The sequence below is a fragment of the Tupaia chinensis genome, unplaced genomic scaffold (assembly GCF_000334495.1).
Source record: "Tupaia chinensis unplaced genomic scaffold, TupChi_1.0 Scaffold000076_1, whole genome shotgun sequence".
NCBI classification, from domain to species: domain Eukaryota; kingdom Metazoa; phylum Chordata; class Mammalia; order Scandentia; family Tupaiidae; genus Tupaia; species Tupaia belangeri.
The window spans coordinates 115364-131394 of NW_006159536.1; the positions used below are offsets into that span (position 1 = coordinate 115364).

General features: G+C 42.8%; 2 protein-coding genes across 4 annotated transcripts; both read left to right on the plus strand.

The window, feature by feature from the left end:
* Window positions 1–997: 997 nt before the first annotated feature.
* Window positions 998–2533, plus strand: LOC102495514 (gamma-crystallin C). Of its 3 annotated transcripts, none has more exons than XM_006142434.1 (3): window positions 998–1006; window positions 1107–1353; window positions 2265–2533. In XM_006142434.1, exons 1-3 carry the CDS (start codon window positions 998–1000, stop codon window positions 2531–2533), a joined length of 525 nt encoding a protein of 174 aa, XP_006142496.1. The 3 variants fall into 3 exon arrangements, with proteins under 3 accessions (XP_006142496.1, XP_006142494.1, XP_006142495.1); XM_006142432.1 differs by having other exon boundaries at window positions 1107–1349; window positions 2258–2533; XM_006142433.1 differs by having other exon boundaries at window positions 1107–1349; window positions 2261–2533.
* An 11408-nt stretch (window positions 2534–13941) lies between these two features.
* Window positions 13942–15813, plus strand: LOC102496470 (gamma-crystallin D). The gene is made up of 3 exons (XM_006142435.2): window positions 13942–13950; window positions 14051–14293; window positions 15541–15813. The coding sequence occupies exons 1-3, from the start codon at window positions 13942–13944 to the stop codon at window positions 15811–15813; spliced, it is 525 nt and encodes a 174-aa protein (XP_006142497.1).
* Window positions 15814–16031: the final 218 nt, after the last annotated feature.

The following is a 16031-nucleotide window of genomic DNA, read 5'->3' on the forward strand; positions in this document are numbered from 1 at the left end:
TTTCTTTCTTTCTTTCTTTCTTTCTTTCTTTCTTTCTTTCTTTCTTTCTTTCTCTTTCTTTCTTTTTCTTTTTCCTTTTTTCTTCTTTCCTCCCTCTCTCTCCCTCTCTCTCTCTCCCTTCCTTCCTTCCTTCTTTTTTCCTTTTCTTCCTTTTTCTTTCTTTTCTTTTCATTTACCATACTATCCCATGGGATAACTCATGCTCTGAGAGGTTAGGTGACTTGCCAAGTTCATACTGCTCAGGGCATTCTAAGTTCAGGCAGTCTGGGTTCAAAGCTCGCACCTTCGTCCACGAAGCTTTATGGCTTCCATCATCCTTGGAAAGGGGGAAGAAACCAATAAAGCTATATACTGGGCTTAAAGGTTACAGAAAGCCTTCCCTTGCTTCTCATCACAAGTCGACTAGCAGGGGCTGATTTCCAGTTACATGAAGTGCACCCATCAAAGAAGTTAGGAGCTAGATCTTAAAGTGGCGGGTCAGTGCAGCCCAGACTAGGGAAGTTCGGAATCTAGATTTGTGTACTGCACTGGCCTGGCAAGGCAAGTAAAGGAAAAGACCGTAAGACGGAGTCGGCTCTGCCAGGTCAGTGCTTGGGGCAGTCTATCTCACCTGCAGCCTGTCTGGAATTCTGGGGCACTTCTACAAAAGCAGAGATTTTTTCCAAAAATTTCATGGGGTATAATGGAATCATATGTGTAGAGAAATGAATTTCAGGTGAAAAGTTCAGACCGACGTGGTGATAAATTTAGAAAATACTCAGAATCCATAGAAAAACTACACAGAGCAGCACATACAGGACAGCATTGGAATATACCAGAGCATGAGGGCAAAATCTACAATCGTTCCCTCTGAATGCAGCACGTCAAAAAGCTCCATGAGATTCCCTTACCCGCGCGGGCCCCTTTTGTGTTGTTCTTGCCAACGCAGCAGCCGTCCTGCTATATAGACCGCTGTCGGCCCGACACACTGAACTGGCATCATCCGTGTGGATCGGCCATGGGGAAGGTGAGCAGAACACAAGTGAAAGAACAAGAAAAGAAAAAAGCCTCGATAGAACGTCTATTGGGAGCCAATGCTTTAATTAGGGATTATTCTTTCTCTGCAGATCATCTTCTATGAGGACCGGGGCTTCCAAGGCCGCTGCTACGAATGCAGCAGCGACTGCCCCAACCTGCAGAACTACTTCAGCCGCTGCAACTCCATCCGGGTGGAGAGCGGCTGCTGGATGATCTATGAGCGCTCCAACTACCTGGGCCACCAGTACTTCCTGCGGCGCGGGGACTACTCCGACTACCAGCAGTGGATGGGCCTCAGTGACTCCATCCGCTCCTGCTGCCTCATCCCCCAAGTGAGTGCTTGATTTTGTTCACGCTGTCTCCTCACCATAAAGTGGATGTGGGTTAGAGCGAGGGAGATCTTCCTTTAGAAACACTTAGGGGTCAAGTGGCTGAAGCCCAGAATCTGTTACATGCACAAAGACAGCGGAGACTATAAGGAAGAACCCACTTAGAAGAGTTCACTACATGTAGGTCAATCAAAAGTTGTCTGTAACAAATATTATACTGTAGCAAGATATAAAGCAAAATTTGCAAATAAGAAGCTGACGAATCAGAAGATGGGAGAATTTCTAATACATTGTTTTACCTAGAGTAAAGGAATTTCTAATGGATGAAGTAGACAGATTTCACCATGGACCAGGAAACGTCAAAAGCTCTAATGAACATAGAATATTTAAAGATAGCATCCAACTTCAGAAAAAGTCATTTTCCTTCATTTGGAAAATCAGTTGAATTTTGGTGCCAAGTAACTATTTAAACCAACTTTCTACTGAAGTACACGATTTCTTACATCTTTTTTAGTGTACATTTATATGCACATAAATTTGGGAGATAATACTCTCATGAAAAGAAGACTAGTCAAAATTAAGTATGTACATTTTTTCCCCCAAAGCAAAAGTTTGGATTAACACAGGGAAATAAAGATCAAGACATTTGCATCCTGGAAGGATTCTAACTTAGAGTTTGGACTTTTTAAAAAATTCCATCTCCTCCCTGGAGAAGAAAGAAGTAATAAGCATGCAGGACTTGTTAAAGGCTAGCAGAAGAGTCATACGCAGTTTTCTCAGTAATCCCCGAGTCTTGGTTTCGGCACTGACAGTACCATGCCCCAGCCTACCAAGTTCATCTGTTGTGTGGTTGGATGAATTCTGGAAGAGGCTCATTTGCTTTTCCCGATCCTTCTTTTCTGTGGACCTAGCAGACAGGCTCCCATAGGATGCGGCTGTATGAGAGAGATGACCACAAAGGCCTCATGATGGAGCTGAGCGAGGACTGCTCCTGCATCCAGGACCGCTTCCACCTCAGTGAGGTCCGCTCCCTCCACGTGCTGGAGGGCTGCTGGATCCTCTACGAGCTGCCCAACTACCGGGGACGGCAGTATCTGCTGAGGCCCCAAGAGTATAGGCGGTACCACGACTGGGGGGCTGTGGACGCGAAGGCAGGGTCTTTGCGGAGGGTGGTGGATTTATACTAAAATAGGTTAACACTACCATTTTCTCATTTTGGAACCTAATAAAATATTTAGTCTGTATTGTTGGCAATTGCTGACTTCTGTTTTTCTTTCATTATGAGCAAATTCATTAATCTATACATGCTTCTGTTAAAGGTGGAGAAGTGTGGGGACCAGCAGGTGGCATAGTGGTTAAGGCACTGGACTTGTACACGGCCAACTATGGTTTGGGTCCCAGACCTGAAGGCTTGAAACACCTCAGGCACGTGTGTGTGCGTGCCCAAAACCCAGAGAGGAGAGTGGAGGAGAAGGGATTGCGGTGTGGCCATCCCTGCAGGGCTTGGGGGGGTGATTTCTTACTTTCTCTCTCTCTCTCTGTGTCTCTCTGGCGAGTGCATGCACCCTGTAGCAAAAATCTCTCTTAAAAAAAAATGGTGGAGCAGTGAACAGGGCCAGAAGGGTATCTATTTAAGAAGGACTTCAAGGTAAAGTGAGTCTGAACAAGACTCAGAAGTGAAGTAAAGGGGTGATGTAGCCCATTTAAGGAAGAAAAGGCAGGTCAAAGCTAGAGAAATGAGAGTAGGGGATTAGTGAGGAGTGAGGCATTCAGCTGGGGGCTTTGAGGGATAATATTTCAGAAGTTTCCTTCTGACCTTGCAAATGGTTTTAGACAACAAAAGATAAAGTCAAATGATAATTGAGCTGCTTGCCAAGCCCTCACTTGGCAAACAGCCTCGTTGGATTACGTAAGGAATGGTAGTCTTGTTTTCTTTCAAGCATGGTACCAAATAACTAGCGCCAGGGCTGCCATCAACCATTGCCATGTCTTTGAGAGCATTCAGGTTAAAGACTCCTCATCCTCTTCTGAAATAGCTCTGGCTGTGGTATAGTTCTTAGCTCTCAGCTCTCATTGTGCCGGCCCAAACACCGCATGAAATGCAGAGACTGCACAGCTGTACATGGCACCCAACTAGTGCAAATAAACTAGTAACAGATCCATATCAATATTGTAAATAGACTTGCACAATATAACGTCCTACAAACTGAACACGTTCTTTAAGTTAAAAAAAAAAATAGGTTCAAATGTAAAGGCATGGTGAAGAAAGTCATAGTTTCTAGAGCTCTTTTTCTTTTAAGAATAATTATTTATTTTTTACTTCATTTATTATCATTATTCTTCAATTTTGACTAGAGACAGACAGAGAGAAAGAGAGGGAGAGGTAGAGGGAGAGGGAGAGGGAGAGGGAGAAGGAGAAAGCAAGTCACCAGGTCCAGGATTTGAACAGTGGTCAACCATGTGGAAATCCAATGCATCAAACACCATGCCACCTGCTGACTCCTCTAGAACTCTTTGGTTGAAGTAATCTCTGCCTACTCAAAGCAAAGTCTTAAAATTTTTTTTTTTGAGAGGTTTTCACTATAGGGCGCGTGCGCTCGCCAGACAGACAGAGAGAGACAGAGAGACAGAAAACGAGAAATCACCCCCCAGAGGGGATGGTCATGCCGCAATCCCTTCTCCTCCATTCTCCTCTTGGGATCTTGGGCACGCACGCACATGCGCCCGGCGTGAGTTTTAAGCCACCAGGTCCGGGACGCGAACCGCGGTCAACTACGTGGGAATCCAGCGACATAGCCATTACCAAAAACACCTGTTCCCCAAAAAAAATAAAAATAAAAAAAAAAAAAAAAAAAAAAAAAAAAAAGGCAAGCAGTTGGGGCTGGCAGATGACGTGGTGATTAAGGGCGTTGAACTCCCACATGGCTGATCACCGTTTGAGTCCCAAACCTGGTGGCTTGCTCTCTCTCTCTTTCTCTCTCTCTCTCTCACTCTGTCCCTCTCTGGTCAAATTTAAATACATAAATAAGTTAAATACAATATCTCTTTTAAAAAGGCAATCAATTGAAAATTTGTAAAATCAGTATAGAATTAATTTTTAACTTACAATTTTCTCTTCAAAGTAAGTCATCCATAACCTTATACTTTAAAATTTTAGAAAGCAATGGTAGAGAGGGTCCTTCTGACACCCTTCATTGCTAACCTTTGTTTACATCTTCTGGAATCTTCTCTCGTTTATATAACTATCTCCGAAGCACATGCTTTTTCCCCCTCTGAGAATTATTTATTTAATTTTATTTATTATTATTATTATTATTATTTTATTTTGACCAGAGAGAGACAGAAAGCGTGAAAGTAAGGCTTCAGGTCCAGGACTCAAGCTGTGATCAGCCATGTGGGAGTCCAGCGTCTTCACCACCACACCACCTGCTAGCCCCAAAACACATATTTCTTAACTTTCCAACAATGCAATCATGCTGTACGTATTAGTCTGTAACTTGCTTTTTAAAATGTAATATAACACAGACACAAATCTACATCAGTACCTTATTCTAATTAAGAGTTCAAATGCATCTCCTTTTTTGGAGATCCACTTGATTATGTCACCATTTTTCCATTGGTAATTGGGCTTTTCCAATGTTGCTTTTACTGACAATGCTGCAAAGAGTATTGCTGTACTTTTATTTGACGTGCAATAATTTCAAGAAGATAGAGACCTAGAACTGAGACTGCCTGCTCACAATGCAAATTTTTTTAAAAAAATTTAATAGGTTCTGCCTACATGTTAGCCATTGAAGATCCTAAACTCCTTTGAATTAGATCTTTACCATTTATGGAGCATCTACCATGGGCTACTAAATTTAGCATGGGGATTGAGGTCAGCACAGTGGCTAAGGTGTTGAATTCCCACATGACTGATTGCGATTCTAGTCCCTGACCCAGCAGCTTGAAAATCATACTGGGTGTGTGTGCATGCATGCCCAAAATCCTGAGAGAAGAATGGAGAAGAAGGGGTAGTAGTGTGGCCATACCCCCTGGAGGTGATTTCTCACTTTCTCTCTCCCTGTCTCTCTGTCTCTGTTTAGAAAGTGCACATGCACTGTAGAAAAAAAAAATAGCATGGGGATGAAAAACAACCAAAACAAAACAAACATATGAACAAAGGGCATTGTCCCTACCTCCACAGAGCTCTATAAGAGAGAGAACAGTCAATACTAGTACTAAATAAGATATAATTACTTTTTTTTTTCTTTTTAATTTTACATAGGGCACATGCTGGAAAGAGACAGAGCGGGGAAAATACAAAATCATCCCCCAGAGTGGGATGCCACACCATAATTCCTTCTCTTCCATTCTCCACCCAGGATTTTGGGCATGCATACACACATTACCAGAATGTTTTTCAAGTCATTGGGCTTGGGCCTTGAACCAAGTAGTTGGCCATGTGGGATCCAGCTGTCTTAACTACATCACCGGCTCACTAAGGACTTTCAAATGACCACATAACAAGCTTTTAGGGGAAATAAATGGAGTAATATTCATTTGCATGTTTCTCATGGTATGTGTCTTCATTTCCCTAATATTTTGGGAGGGGAAGTATTTTCCCAGCATGTCACACACGTCCATTTTACCTTTCTGCAACACTTTTGTGAATGGTTCAGAACATCTCCAATGAACAGGAAACAGTCGAGAGTGACCCTGTGGACTAGTGATTAAGAATCCGAATTCCCCACGACTATAACATGTGGTCCCTATCTCTGTCCCGGCAGCTTGAGAAACGAGCCAGGCACGTGTGCCTGTGTACCCTAAATCCCGACAGGATGCAGATATGGAGAAGGGATTGTGCTATGACCTATTCCCCATGAGGGTACTTTCTCACTTTCCTTCTCTCTCTTTCTGTCTCTCTCTGAATGCACATGCCCTGTGGCAAGTATTTTTTTAAAATAATGATTTAATTTTATCCATTATTATTGTTATTAAATTTGCTATAGGACACCAAAGAGAGAGAATGAGAAAACAAACCATCAGGTTTGGGACTCAAACCACAGCCTACTATAAGGGAATCCATTGCCTTAGCCACCACGTCACCTGCTGACGCCCCAAATTCTTCTTTCTTTCTTTCTTTATTTTTGGAAAGGTTTTTAGCTATAGGGTGCGTGTGCTCGCCAGAAAGACAGAGACAGAGAGACAGAAAGCGAGGAATCACCCCCCAGGGGAGGATGGCCACGCCGCAATCCCTTCTCCTCTATTCTCTTCTCGGGATCTTGGGTATGCACACACACGTGCCCGGTGTGAGTTTTAAGCCACCGGGTCCAGGACTCAAACTACAGTTGACTACATGGGAGTCCAGCAACATAGCCATTACGCTAACTGCTGGTCCCGTCCCCCAAATTCTTTTAAAAGAAGGAAGGAATCTCTCTTTGCCACTCTGGAGAGATAAAGGGTTGCATAACAGGAGCAGCCACTTCCTCCTATTGGCCCTTTGCCTGAGGACCAGGAGGCAGAGAAGGAGCTAGTCAGAGGTTCTCTTACCACTTCCACTGTCAGCTGATCTCCCTTCCTTCACTGCTCTCCTCCCCACCACTCAATTCCTTACCTTTCTACTCCTTTCTTTCTTTCTCCAGCCCATGGGTCTGAAGAGTACAAAGCAAATCCTCCATTGTCCTTCCTATGCTTTGGGGGTACACTTTGACAATGATCCAGAGCTACACTTGGGTTAAAAGTGCTTGACACTGAGACCAGTAGATGGAGTAGTGGTTATGTTGCTGGACTTCCACGGAGTCAATTGTGGTTTGAGTCCTGGACCCAGTGGCTTAAAAGTCATGCCAGACGCGTGTGCATGCATGGCCAAAATCCCGAGAGAAGAATGAAGGAGAAAGGACTGTGGCATGGCCCTGCCCCCCGGGTGGGTGATTTCTATCTCTCTATCTCTCTCTGCTGTCTCTCCAGCGAGCATACATGCCTGATAGCAAAAATCTCTCTCTCTCTTTTTCAAAAACAAAGTACTTGGGGCCAGCAGATAGTGTAGTGGTTAAGATGCTGGACACTCCCACATGGCTGATCAAGGTTCAAGTCCCAGACCCAGTGGCTTGCTTTCTCACTTTCCCTCTGTTTCTCTCTCTGTGACTCTTTCAGGTCAAGTTAACAATAAAATGAATGAATAAATAAAATTAAATAAATAATTCTTCTTTTAAAAAAAGTGCTTGACACTAACAAAGTTTCCCGAGGAATAGAAATTATAAAAAGCAGCTCAAACATTTTGCAGATGACTTGTTTGATCTTCCTCTCCTACATAGTTTGGCTCTAAGTTGGGCAAACTTAGAGCCCAGCGTGAAATGGCCTTCTTCTTCTTTAGAGTTCTTTAGGTTCACTTTTACAGCCAGTTTTGTATTTTAGGCTCACTCACTTTTACAGTCACTGTTGTATTTTTACTGGTGAGCCACACAGTTTCATAAAGGATTCTGAAGACGATAAAGATGAATGGTAACTGACAATAATGGTGGCATACAGGGATGAAGGTGCTTGAGTAGTCATACCACTTTGGGGCCAGCAGGTGGTGTAGTGAGTAAGGCGCTGGACTCCCTGGCCAACTGCAATTTGAGTCCTGGACTCTGTGGTTTGAAAATCACTCCGGGCACATGTATATGCATACCCAAAATCCCAAGAGAAGAATGGAGGAGAAGAGATTGTGGCACGGTCATCCTCTCTTGGGGGGGGTAGGGGAGTGATTTCTCTCTCTCTCTCTGTCCAGTAAGCACACACTCCCTATAGCAAAAAAAGAAAGAAGAAGGAAGGAAGGAAGAAAGAAGAAAGGGGGGAAAAGAAAGAAAATGTCATGTGGGCCTGCCTGTGGTGTGGTGATTAAAGCAGCCGGATCTCACATGACTAACTACGCTGTCTGAGTCCCAGTCCCAGTGGCTCAAGAAATATGCCAACCTGTGTGCATGGCTGTCCAAAATCCAGAAAAGAGGGGGAAATGGAGAAGGGATTGCTATATGGCTATTTCCCAGGGAGAGTGCTTTCTCCCTCTGCTTCTCCTTTCTTCCTCTCCAGCAAGTGCATGCACCCTCTAGGAACATTTTAAAATAATAGTAATAATTTCAAAAGAAATGTCTTGTGCAAGAAAAACATGATAGTTATATAGTAAAAGCTGTATTTAATGAAGACCATTATCTATTTTGATACTGAAAAAAATTAACTCAAGCACACAAGCGCCTTTATACTGCACAAATTAAGCCTACCATTTACAATATCTGTGAAAAACATTGAAGTTTTTTTTTTTAAAAATAACTCAGGTAAATTAAGTAGTGTGCCCAGGTTTCCCGAGCTAGAAAGAGAACGGAAGAGACTCCAGTTCAGGATTGTCTAATGTCCCTGATTGTTACAGTGGTCCTAACAGTATCCTATAGGAGAGTAATTTCTGACATAGCTCTGGGTAGAATTTTTAAGCATTATAACTTTCAAAAAGAGAAGCCCAGGGCCAGCAATGGCATAGTGGTTGGGGCATTGGAATCCCATATGGCCAACTGCAGTTCAAGTCCCAGATCCAGTGGCTTGAAACTCATCCCAGGCTCATGTGAGTGTGTGCCCAAGATCCCAAAAGGAGAATTGAGATGTGATTGTGACGTGGCCATCCCTCCTGGGGGAGGGGGTGATTTCTCACTTTCTCTCTGTCTTTCTCTGTGTCCCTGACAAGTGCATGTGCCCTATAGCAAAAATCTCTCTCTCTCTCTTAAGAGACTCCCAAATGCTCATCACATTTTTCACATTCTTTAAATCAAGTCCTTCTCAATATTTTAGATTTCCCAGGCTGATTTTCTTTAAATGGGGGTCAGTATAGAACTGCCAATTTTTATTTTGCCAAGCAAGGACATTTAAAATAAAAAATAAAATAACAAAAGTTCAAAACTAAGCACCATCTATTCTTATGTCATCTTATAAAAGACATTTATAGGAGCCAGCAGGGGGTGCAGTGATTAAGGCACTGGACCCACATAGTTGACTGTGGTTCGAGTCCTGCACCTTGTGACTTGAAACTCAGGCTGAGTGACAGTGCATACGTGCCCAAAATCTTGAGAAGAGAATGAAAGAGAAGGGACTATGGCATGGCCATACCCCCAGGAGATGACTTCTCACGTTCCTGCTCTCTGTCTCTCTCTAGCAAGTGCCACAAGCACCCAATGGCAAAAACCTAAAGTTTTGTTTTTGTTTTAAAAAAGACACTTACAAAAGGACATTTGAGCACTCATCGTGTAAAACACCAAGTTCTTAGCAAAGTACAGCTTCAATGCAGAAGGAATGCTTGGGGACTTTACCTTAATGTACAGTTTTTTCATTTGGTAGAAACGGAACAGAGTTTGAAAATTCTTCTTTGAAGTTGTAACTCAATGCCATCAGCAGCCAGGGAAATGGTGTAAATAACGGAGGAATTGGACCAGCAGCTGGCATGGTGGTTATGGCGATCGGGTTTCACATGGCCAACTTCTCGGTTTGAGTCTCAGACTCAGTGGTTTGAAAATCATATTGGGTGTGTGCGCTTGAGTACCCCAAATCCTGAGAGAAGAATGGAGGAGAAGGGATTACAGTGTGACCATCCCCTTGGGAAATGGTTTCCCATTTTCTTTCTCTAGCTCTGTCTCTTTCCAGTGAGTATACAAACCCTATAACAAAACTAAAAGGAAACGATAGGGAACGATGAGGACTTGGTGAATCAAGGAAAGTCTGAATCAACCTAAAACATCACACACACGCACACACCCACACACACACACACACACATCTAAACACTGCACCAGCCAATAAAGCACATCTCCAGATCCACAGACTTTAAGATTACCAGTTCTCTTTGACACCAGATCCACAGACTTTAAGATTACCAGTTCTCACTTCCAAGTTTGTGTCAAAGCTGGGGACTAGCCATCGACACCATGGTAATTCCTTATGTTTCTTCTCTCCCACCAAGAAATGCTTTGGCACATGGGAAGCCATGGAGCTGCGAAAGTGAGAAATGAGACCCCAACAATTATTGATGTTTAATTTTTGCTCCATCCCAGTAGGATGAGAATTAAATTCATAAAGTATTTTGAGTTCTAGAAAGTAAGTGATATTTTTTGAGACCAGCAGTTAGCATAATGGCTATGTCACTGAACTCCCCTGTAGCCAACTGCAATTTGAGTCCCGGACCCAGTGGCTTAAACTCACGCCAGGCGCGTGTGTGTGCGTGCCCAAGATCCCGAGAGGAGAATGGAGGAGAAGGGATTGCGGCGTGACCATCCCCCCTGGGGGGTGATTTCTCAAAAATCTCTCTCTCTGGCGAGTGAACGCGTCCTATAGCAAAAACCTCTCCAAAAATAAATAAATAAATAAAGTAAGTGATATTTTTTTATAATTTTACAGACTGATATTTACATCAGCTACATAAATTACTGACCATGAATATAGCAAAACTCTCCTCGATCTAGTCTTTTTTGCCGTCATTTGTGCTTGAAATCTGAGTATTTGGAGAGTGATATAAGGCTACTTTCTGGACTAGAGCAGGACAATCGTGCCTTTTTTTTTTTTTATCTCTTGTTCCTCTTCCATGACAGTCCCCTCCACTATTCCAGGTAATTTGTATAGAGTTCTATTTCTATGTTCAGATCTTAATTTATGTTCACCTAGCACACTCAGCACAACTTGAGGCTTAAGTCTCACACATAATTGTCACTCCTAGCACACTGGAAACAAATCACATTTTGGTCTAAGTGTTTCACTTTACAGTTCTATAAAAAGTCAAGGTAGAAGCGTTCCTGGACTGAAATAAATCTCTTTCTTTTTCTTTCTTTTTCTTTTTTTTTTTTTTTGAGAGGTTTCTTTTTTTTTGCTATAGAGCGCGTGTGCTCGCCAGACAGACAGAGAGAGACAGAGAGACAGAAAGCGAGAAATCACCCCCAAGGGGGATGGCCACTCTGCAATCCCTTCTCCTCCATTCTCCTCTCGGGATCTTGGGCATGCATGCACATGCGCCTGGCATGAGTTTCAAGCCACTAGGTCCAGGACTCGAACCACGGTCGACTACATGGGAGTCCAGTGACATAGCCATTACACTAACTGCAGGTCCCTCTCTTCCTTGTCAATGGAAAAACCAAACCCAGAGCCTCCCTGCTTTGGTCCTCTGGACGCACTGTAAATTTCAGTTGTAACTTTATGTAGACAGTCAGTGGTCCCCTCAGATAACCCCTCTGTGGTCCTCGAGGTTGCCCCTAGCTCCCTGCTCCCTGAACCATTTGGTCTGTGCTTTCTGGGACTCTACATTCCAGTTCTTTCTCATATTTTATTGTTTAATCCATCAACACTCTTCTCATGGAGCCCTAGACTCAGAAACAACTTTAATCAAAATAACATTAAATTTTTTTCATTAAAATGATCATTTCTTTCAGAGTCCTGCACGAATATCTTTACATAATTGAGGAAAGGTAAGCCACATATTTAATACCAAATCCATTGAGAAGTCAATAAAAATAAGTCCTAAAAGGAGAGATCTATAATCAAGTAATCTAGTCATGTTAAAACACTTACACATTGAAGTTTTTTTAAATTTTATTTTATATACAAATAGCCAGCATGATTCCTTTCACTGGGTGGATATCTTAGACAATCCATTCAGGGAAGATCATTTAGTCCAACCTGACGAAGCCTATGTCTTTCACGTACTGACGGAAACACTCATGGCACATGTGGAGGCCGTATTTCCAGATCAGACCGTGCCCGTTCGAGCACACGCGCCAAGAGCGAGAGCCCTGGCCGAATTTTTGCAGATGGCTCCAGGAGAACTACTGATGACCCATCTTGCTTTCAGTGGGGTAACAAAGCAAAAGGGAAAATGATAATTTTTAATAAAGGTTTTCTATAGGGCACATATGCTCACCAGAGACAGACTTAGAGAGAGAGAGGTGGGAAGTGAGAAAACACTTGGGGAATGGCCACACCACAATCCTTTTTCCTTCATTCTCTTCTCCAGATTTTGGGCATGCACACACACACACACACACACACACAGACATGCCCGGTGTGATTTTGAAACCTCCTTGTCTAGGACTCAAACCACATAGTCAACCATGTGGGATCCAGCTGCCTAGTACCCACACCACCTGCTGACTCCTAAAATGGTCATTTTTATACTTTAGATTCTGGCTGCTTATTTTCCATGATGCAAACATAAGCAATTTTGCAAACACAAGCCTCATGTAGTGGTAATAAAAGCCAGAGGACAAGAAATGAAATCATCATCTCTCTCTCTCTCTGGTCAAATTAAAATAAATGAATGAATTAATAAATGAAATTGAATAAAATAATTTAAAAAAGAAATGAAATCCTCATCTTGTACGTAGATGGTATTATGAATTAAACAAAGGTTTATTACTCATAGACAAGACAAAACAGTTCCATGGGTCGACACGAGACTGTAAAAATTCTTTGAACATGAAAGAGGCTAGATGCATTGGTCATCTTCCACTCCAGCGCTCTTTCCAGTCCATCAAACTGTTCTCTTCCAGCCCAGTAAATACTTTCTAAAGTCTTCCTAGAGTCCTAGCTTCTGGATATTTATTCCTTCCTCTCCCTCTACCATTCCAGCCATAGCTCCTCTTTGTGCTCATGTGATTAATTTCCTCTGAGGCAAAAGCTTTGTATACTCTGCCTGCCAGAGAACAAAGAAGTATTCTAGATCCTATCTGAAATGTGTTTCTTAGGAACTTGGCTTTATTTTGCAATAAGCTAAGAGGTCATCTGCTTTTCTATTCAAAAAGTATTACTTTTTCTTATTTCCTGTAACTTAAACATTTTTCTTTAAGTTCTTTCTGAGGTTACCTTTCTTAAATGTATTCTCTCTTAGCTAATTCATCTCTTAGCTAATTGAGTCAGAGCCACAATTAGCTAAGAGATCATGTCTAATATATGAATGCAACGAGGTTAAATACAATGCTGAAGTATCTCTGCTTGCTGTTTTTGTTTATTTGTTTGTTTTTTACCATACTGAAAGACAGAAATTCTGTGAACTCCTTTGGTAAATCTTTCCAATGTTTACACCCTTTAACAAAGACATTCTCTTAAAGAAGTCGCTTGACAGTTTCAACATTGAGTTAAGCTTATTTCCTTCCAGTTGTCAGTATTTAATATTGTGGCACATAAAAATATTTTAGTTCTTATAGATTAACTTATATTTCTTATTTTGATTCTTTGCTTTTGTTGCTCATCCACCTATACATTTTATTTTTCTCCAACCGATACAACTAAAAGTGTGAACTATATATGAAATGGCTGAAGCTCTCCTTCTATTATTAAATAGACAAAGTCCCAAATTACTTTTTTTCAAATGGTCTCAATAGCATTAGCCAGTGAGAGCAATCGGAATCCTCCAGAGAGAATGGGACCAAAACCCACAATGAGCCCCGTGGACCATGACAGCAGAGAGAAAAAAAGAGAACACGAAAGAAAATTCCCCTGCTCCCCCGCGGGCCCCTTTTGTGCGGTTCCTGCCAACGCAGCACCCTCCTGCTATATAGCCCCGCTGCGCCGCCGCCCCACACGCTCCACTCCGCCGTCCGCCCAGCCAGCCATGGGGAAGGTGAGCCCGCCGAGCGCCCAGGGCCCCGGGAGGCTCCCTGGCACACCGGGGCCGGAGCCCCGGCCAGGCCTCTGAGCCCTCGCCTCGCCTTGCCTTGCAGATCACCTTCTACGAGGACCGGGGCTTCCAGGGCCGCTACTACGAATGCAGCAGCGACCACTCCAACCTGCAGCCCTACTTCAGCCGCTGCAACTCGGTGCGCGTGGACAGCGGCTGCTGGATGCTCTATGAGCAGCCCAACTACTCGGGCTGCCAGTACTTCCTGCGGCGCGGCGAGTACCCCGACTACCAGCAGTGGATGGGCCTCAGCGACTCGGTCCGCTCCTGCCGCCTCATCCCCCACGTGAGTCCAGTTCCATGTCAGCACGGAGGCCCTGAGGACACTGGAGAGTTGCAAGCAAAGGTCAAACATCTGGAATAGTGATCATTCAGAATAACTGAGAGTGTTTGGACAAAAGATAACCTAGAGTGGATCGGTTCCAACAATTTGCTCCCCACCAAAGCAGTATTACTCAGATACCAAATAACCCACTAATACTTATTGAGGAGGAGTGTGTTTGCTGCCCTGTGGGGCGGGCATGTATGATGGAAGTCCACTCTTGGAATCATTTAGAATGGAGTTGTAGCTAAAGCAGTAATTTCTAAGAGAAGAGAAAATAACTGCTAGTCGATATGGTAGTTCCTGAGCATTCAAGGTCATACAAGGTCACTTTTTAAAGACTTTTTTTTTTACTTTTTTTTGCTCCCCACTTGCGTATTTTGTTTTTCTCCAAAACTATACAAATAAAAGTACTTCCTGTAAATGGAAATCCACATGGATAAATTTTACACACGTGCCACGTTTGTTTCATTATATGTTTTAAGACACAAAAGTTTATGAAAAACTTCATGTTTTAATTTCCTGGTTTTTACTTTCCTGATTTTTTTCTAATTTATTCATAGGTTATTGACTGAGAAGTGATTGCTGAGACTTAAGTTGCTCCATATTTTATATTTGATATGTTTAAAATACTTATGTTTTAAATATATTTTATCTACATGTGAACATATTTAATATATTTGAATATAAAAATATTTCTTCAAAAAGGCCAAAACAGTAATATGCTTTTTTAAGGAATTATTTTATTAATTTTATTTATTATTATTATTACTTAATTTGACCAGAGAGAGAGAGAGAGAAAGGGAAAGTGAGAAAGCAAGCTACCAGGTCTGGGACTCAAACTGTGGTCTGCCATGTGGGAGTCCAGCGCCTTGACCACCACACCACCTACTGGCCCCAATAATATACTTTTAAAGGTTAGTGTTTCTCTGTGGTTCAGGGCGCTGGCTATAAAAAATAGTTTATCCCAGAAATATCTGAATATGTCAAGGGTAAGCTTTCCTTCTCAGTTCTGTCAGTCCCTCTTTATGTTCTTGAGAAGATACCGAGTCTCTGCTCTCCACAATGAGGACATTGTAAACATTCAGAATCAATGAATTTTTACCATATCTCAAAATAGCCCGTGCCAGTCCTCACCATGCTGGACCTCACTAATGCATCAGCATCATTTAATGGTTGCTTTTCTCCTCTTTCCATCCTGGGTCTGCCAGGCTGGCCCTCACAGGATTAGACTCTACGAAAGGGAAGATTATAGAGGCCAGATGATGGAGTTCACTGAGGACTGCTCTTCTCTTCAGGACCGCTTCCACTTCAGTGAGATCCACTCCCTCCATGTGCTGGAGGGCTCCTGGGTCCTCTATGAGCTGCCCAACTACCGGGGACGGCAGTACCTGCTGAGGCCGGGGGAATACAGGCGGTACCACGACTGGGGGGCGGTGAATGCCAGAGTGGGCTCTCTGAGGAGAGTCATGGATTTCTACTGAAATATGTTCTCCTTCATCGTTTCTCCATCTGGAAACTAATAAAGTATTTTCTGTGTGTTCCTGGCACTGATTTGCTCATGTTTTTCCTCTACCCTACTTCTATCTAACTGATTTTTTCACACACACACACACACACACACACACGCACACACACTGCAAGTGATAACCCAGATGATGATCCATGGGGTAACAAAGATTTCCATAGTAGAAATGCACCT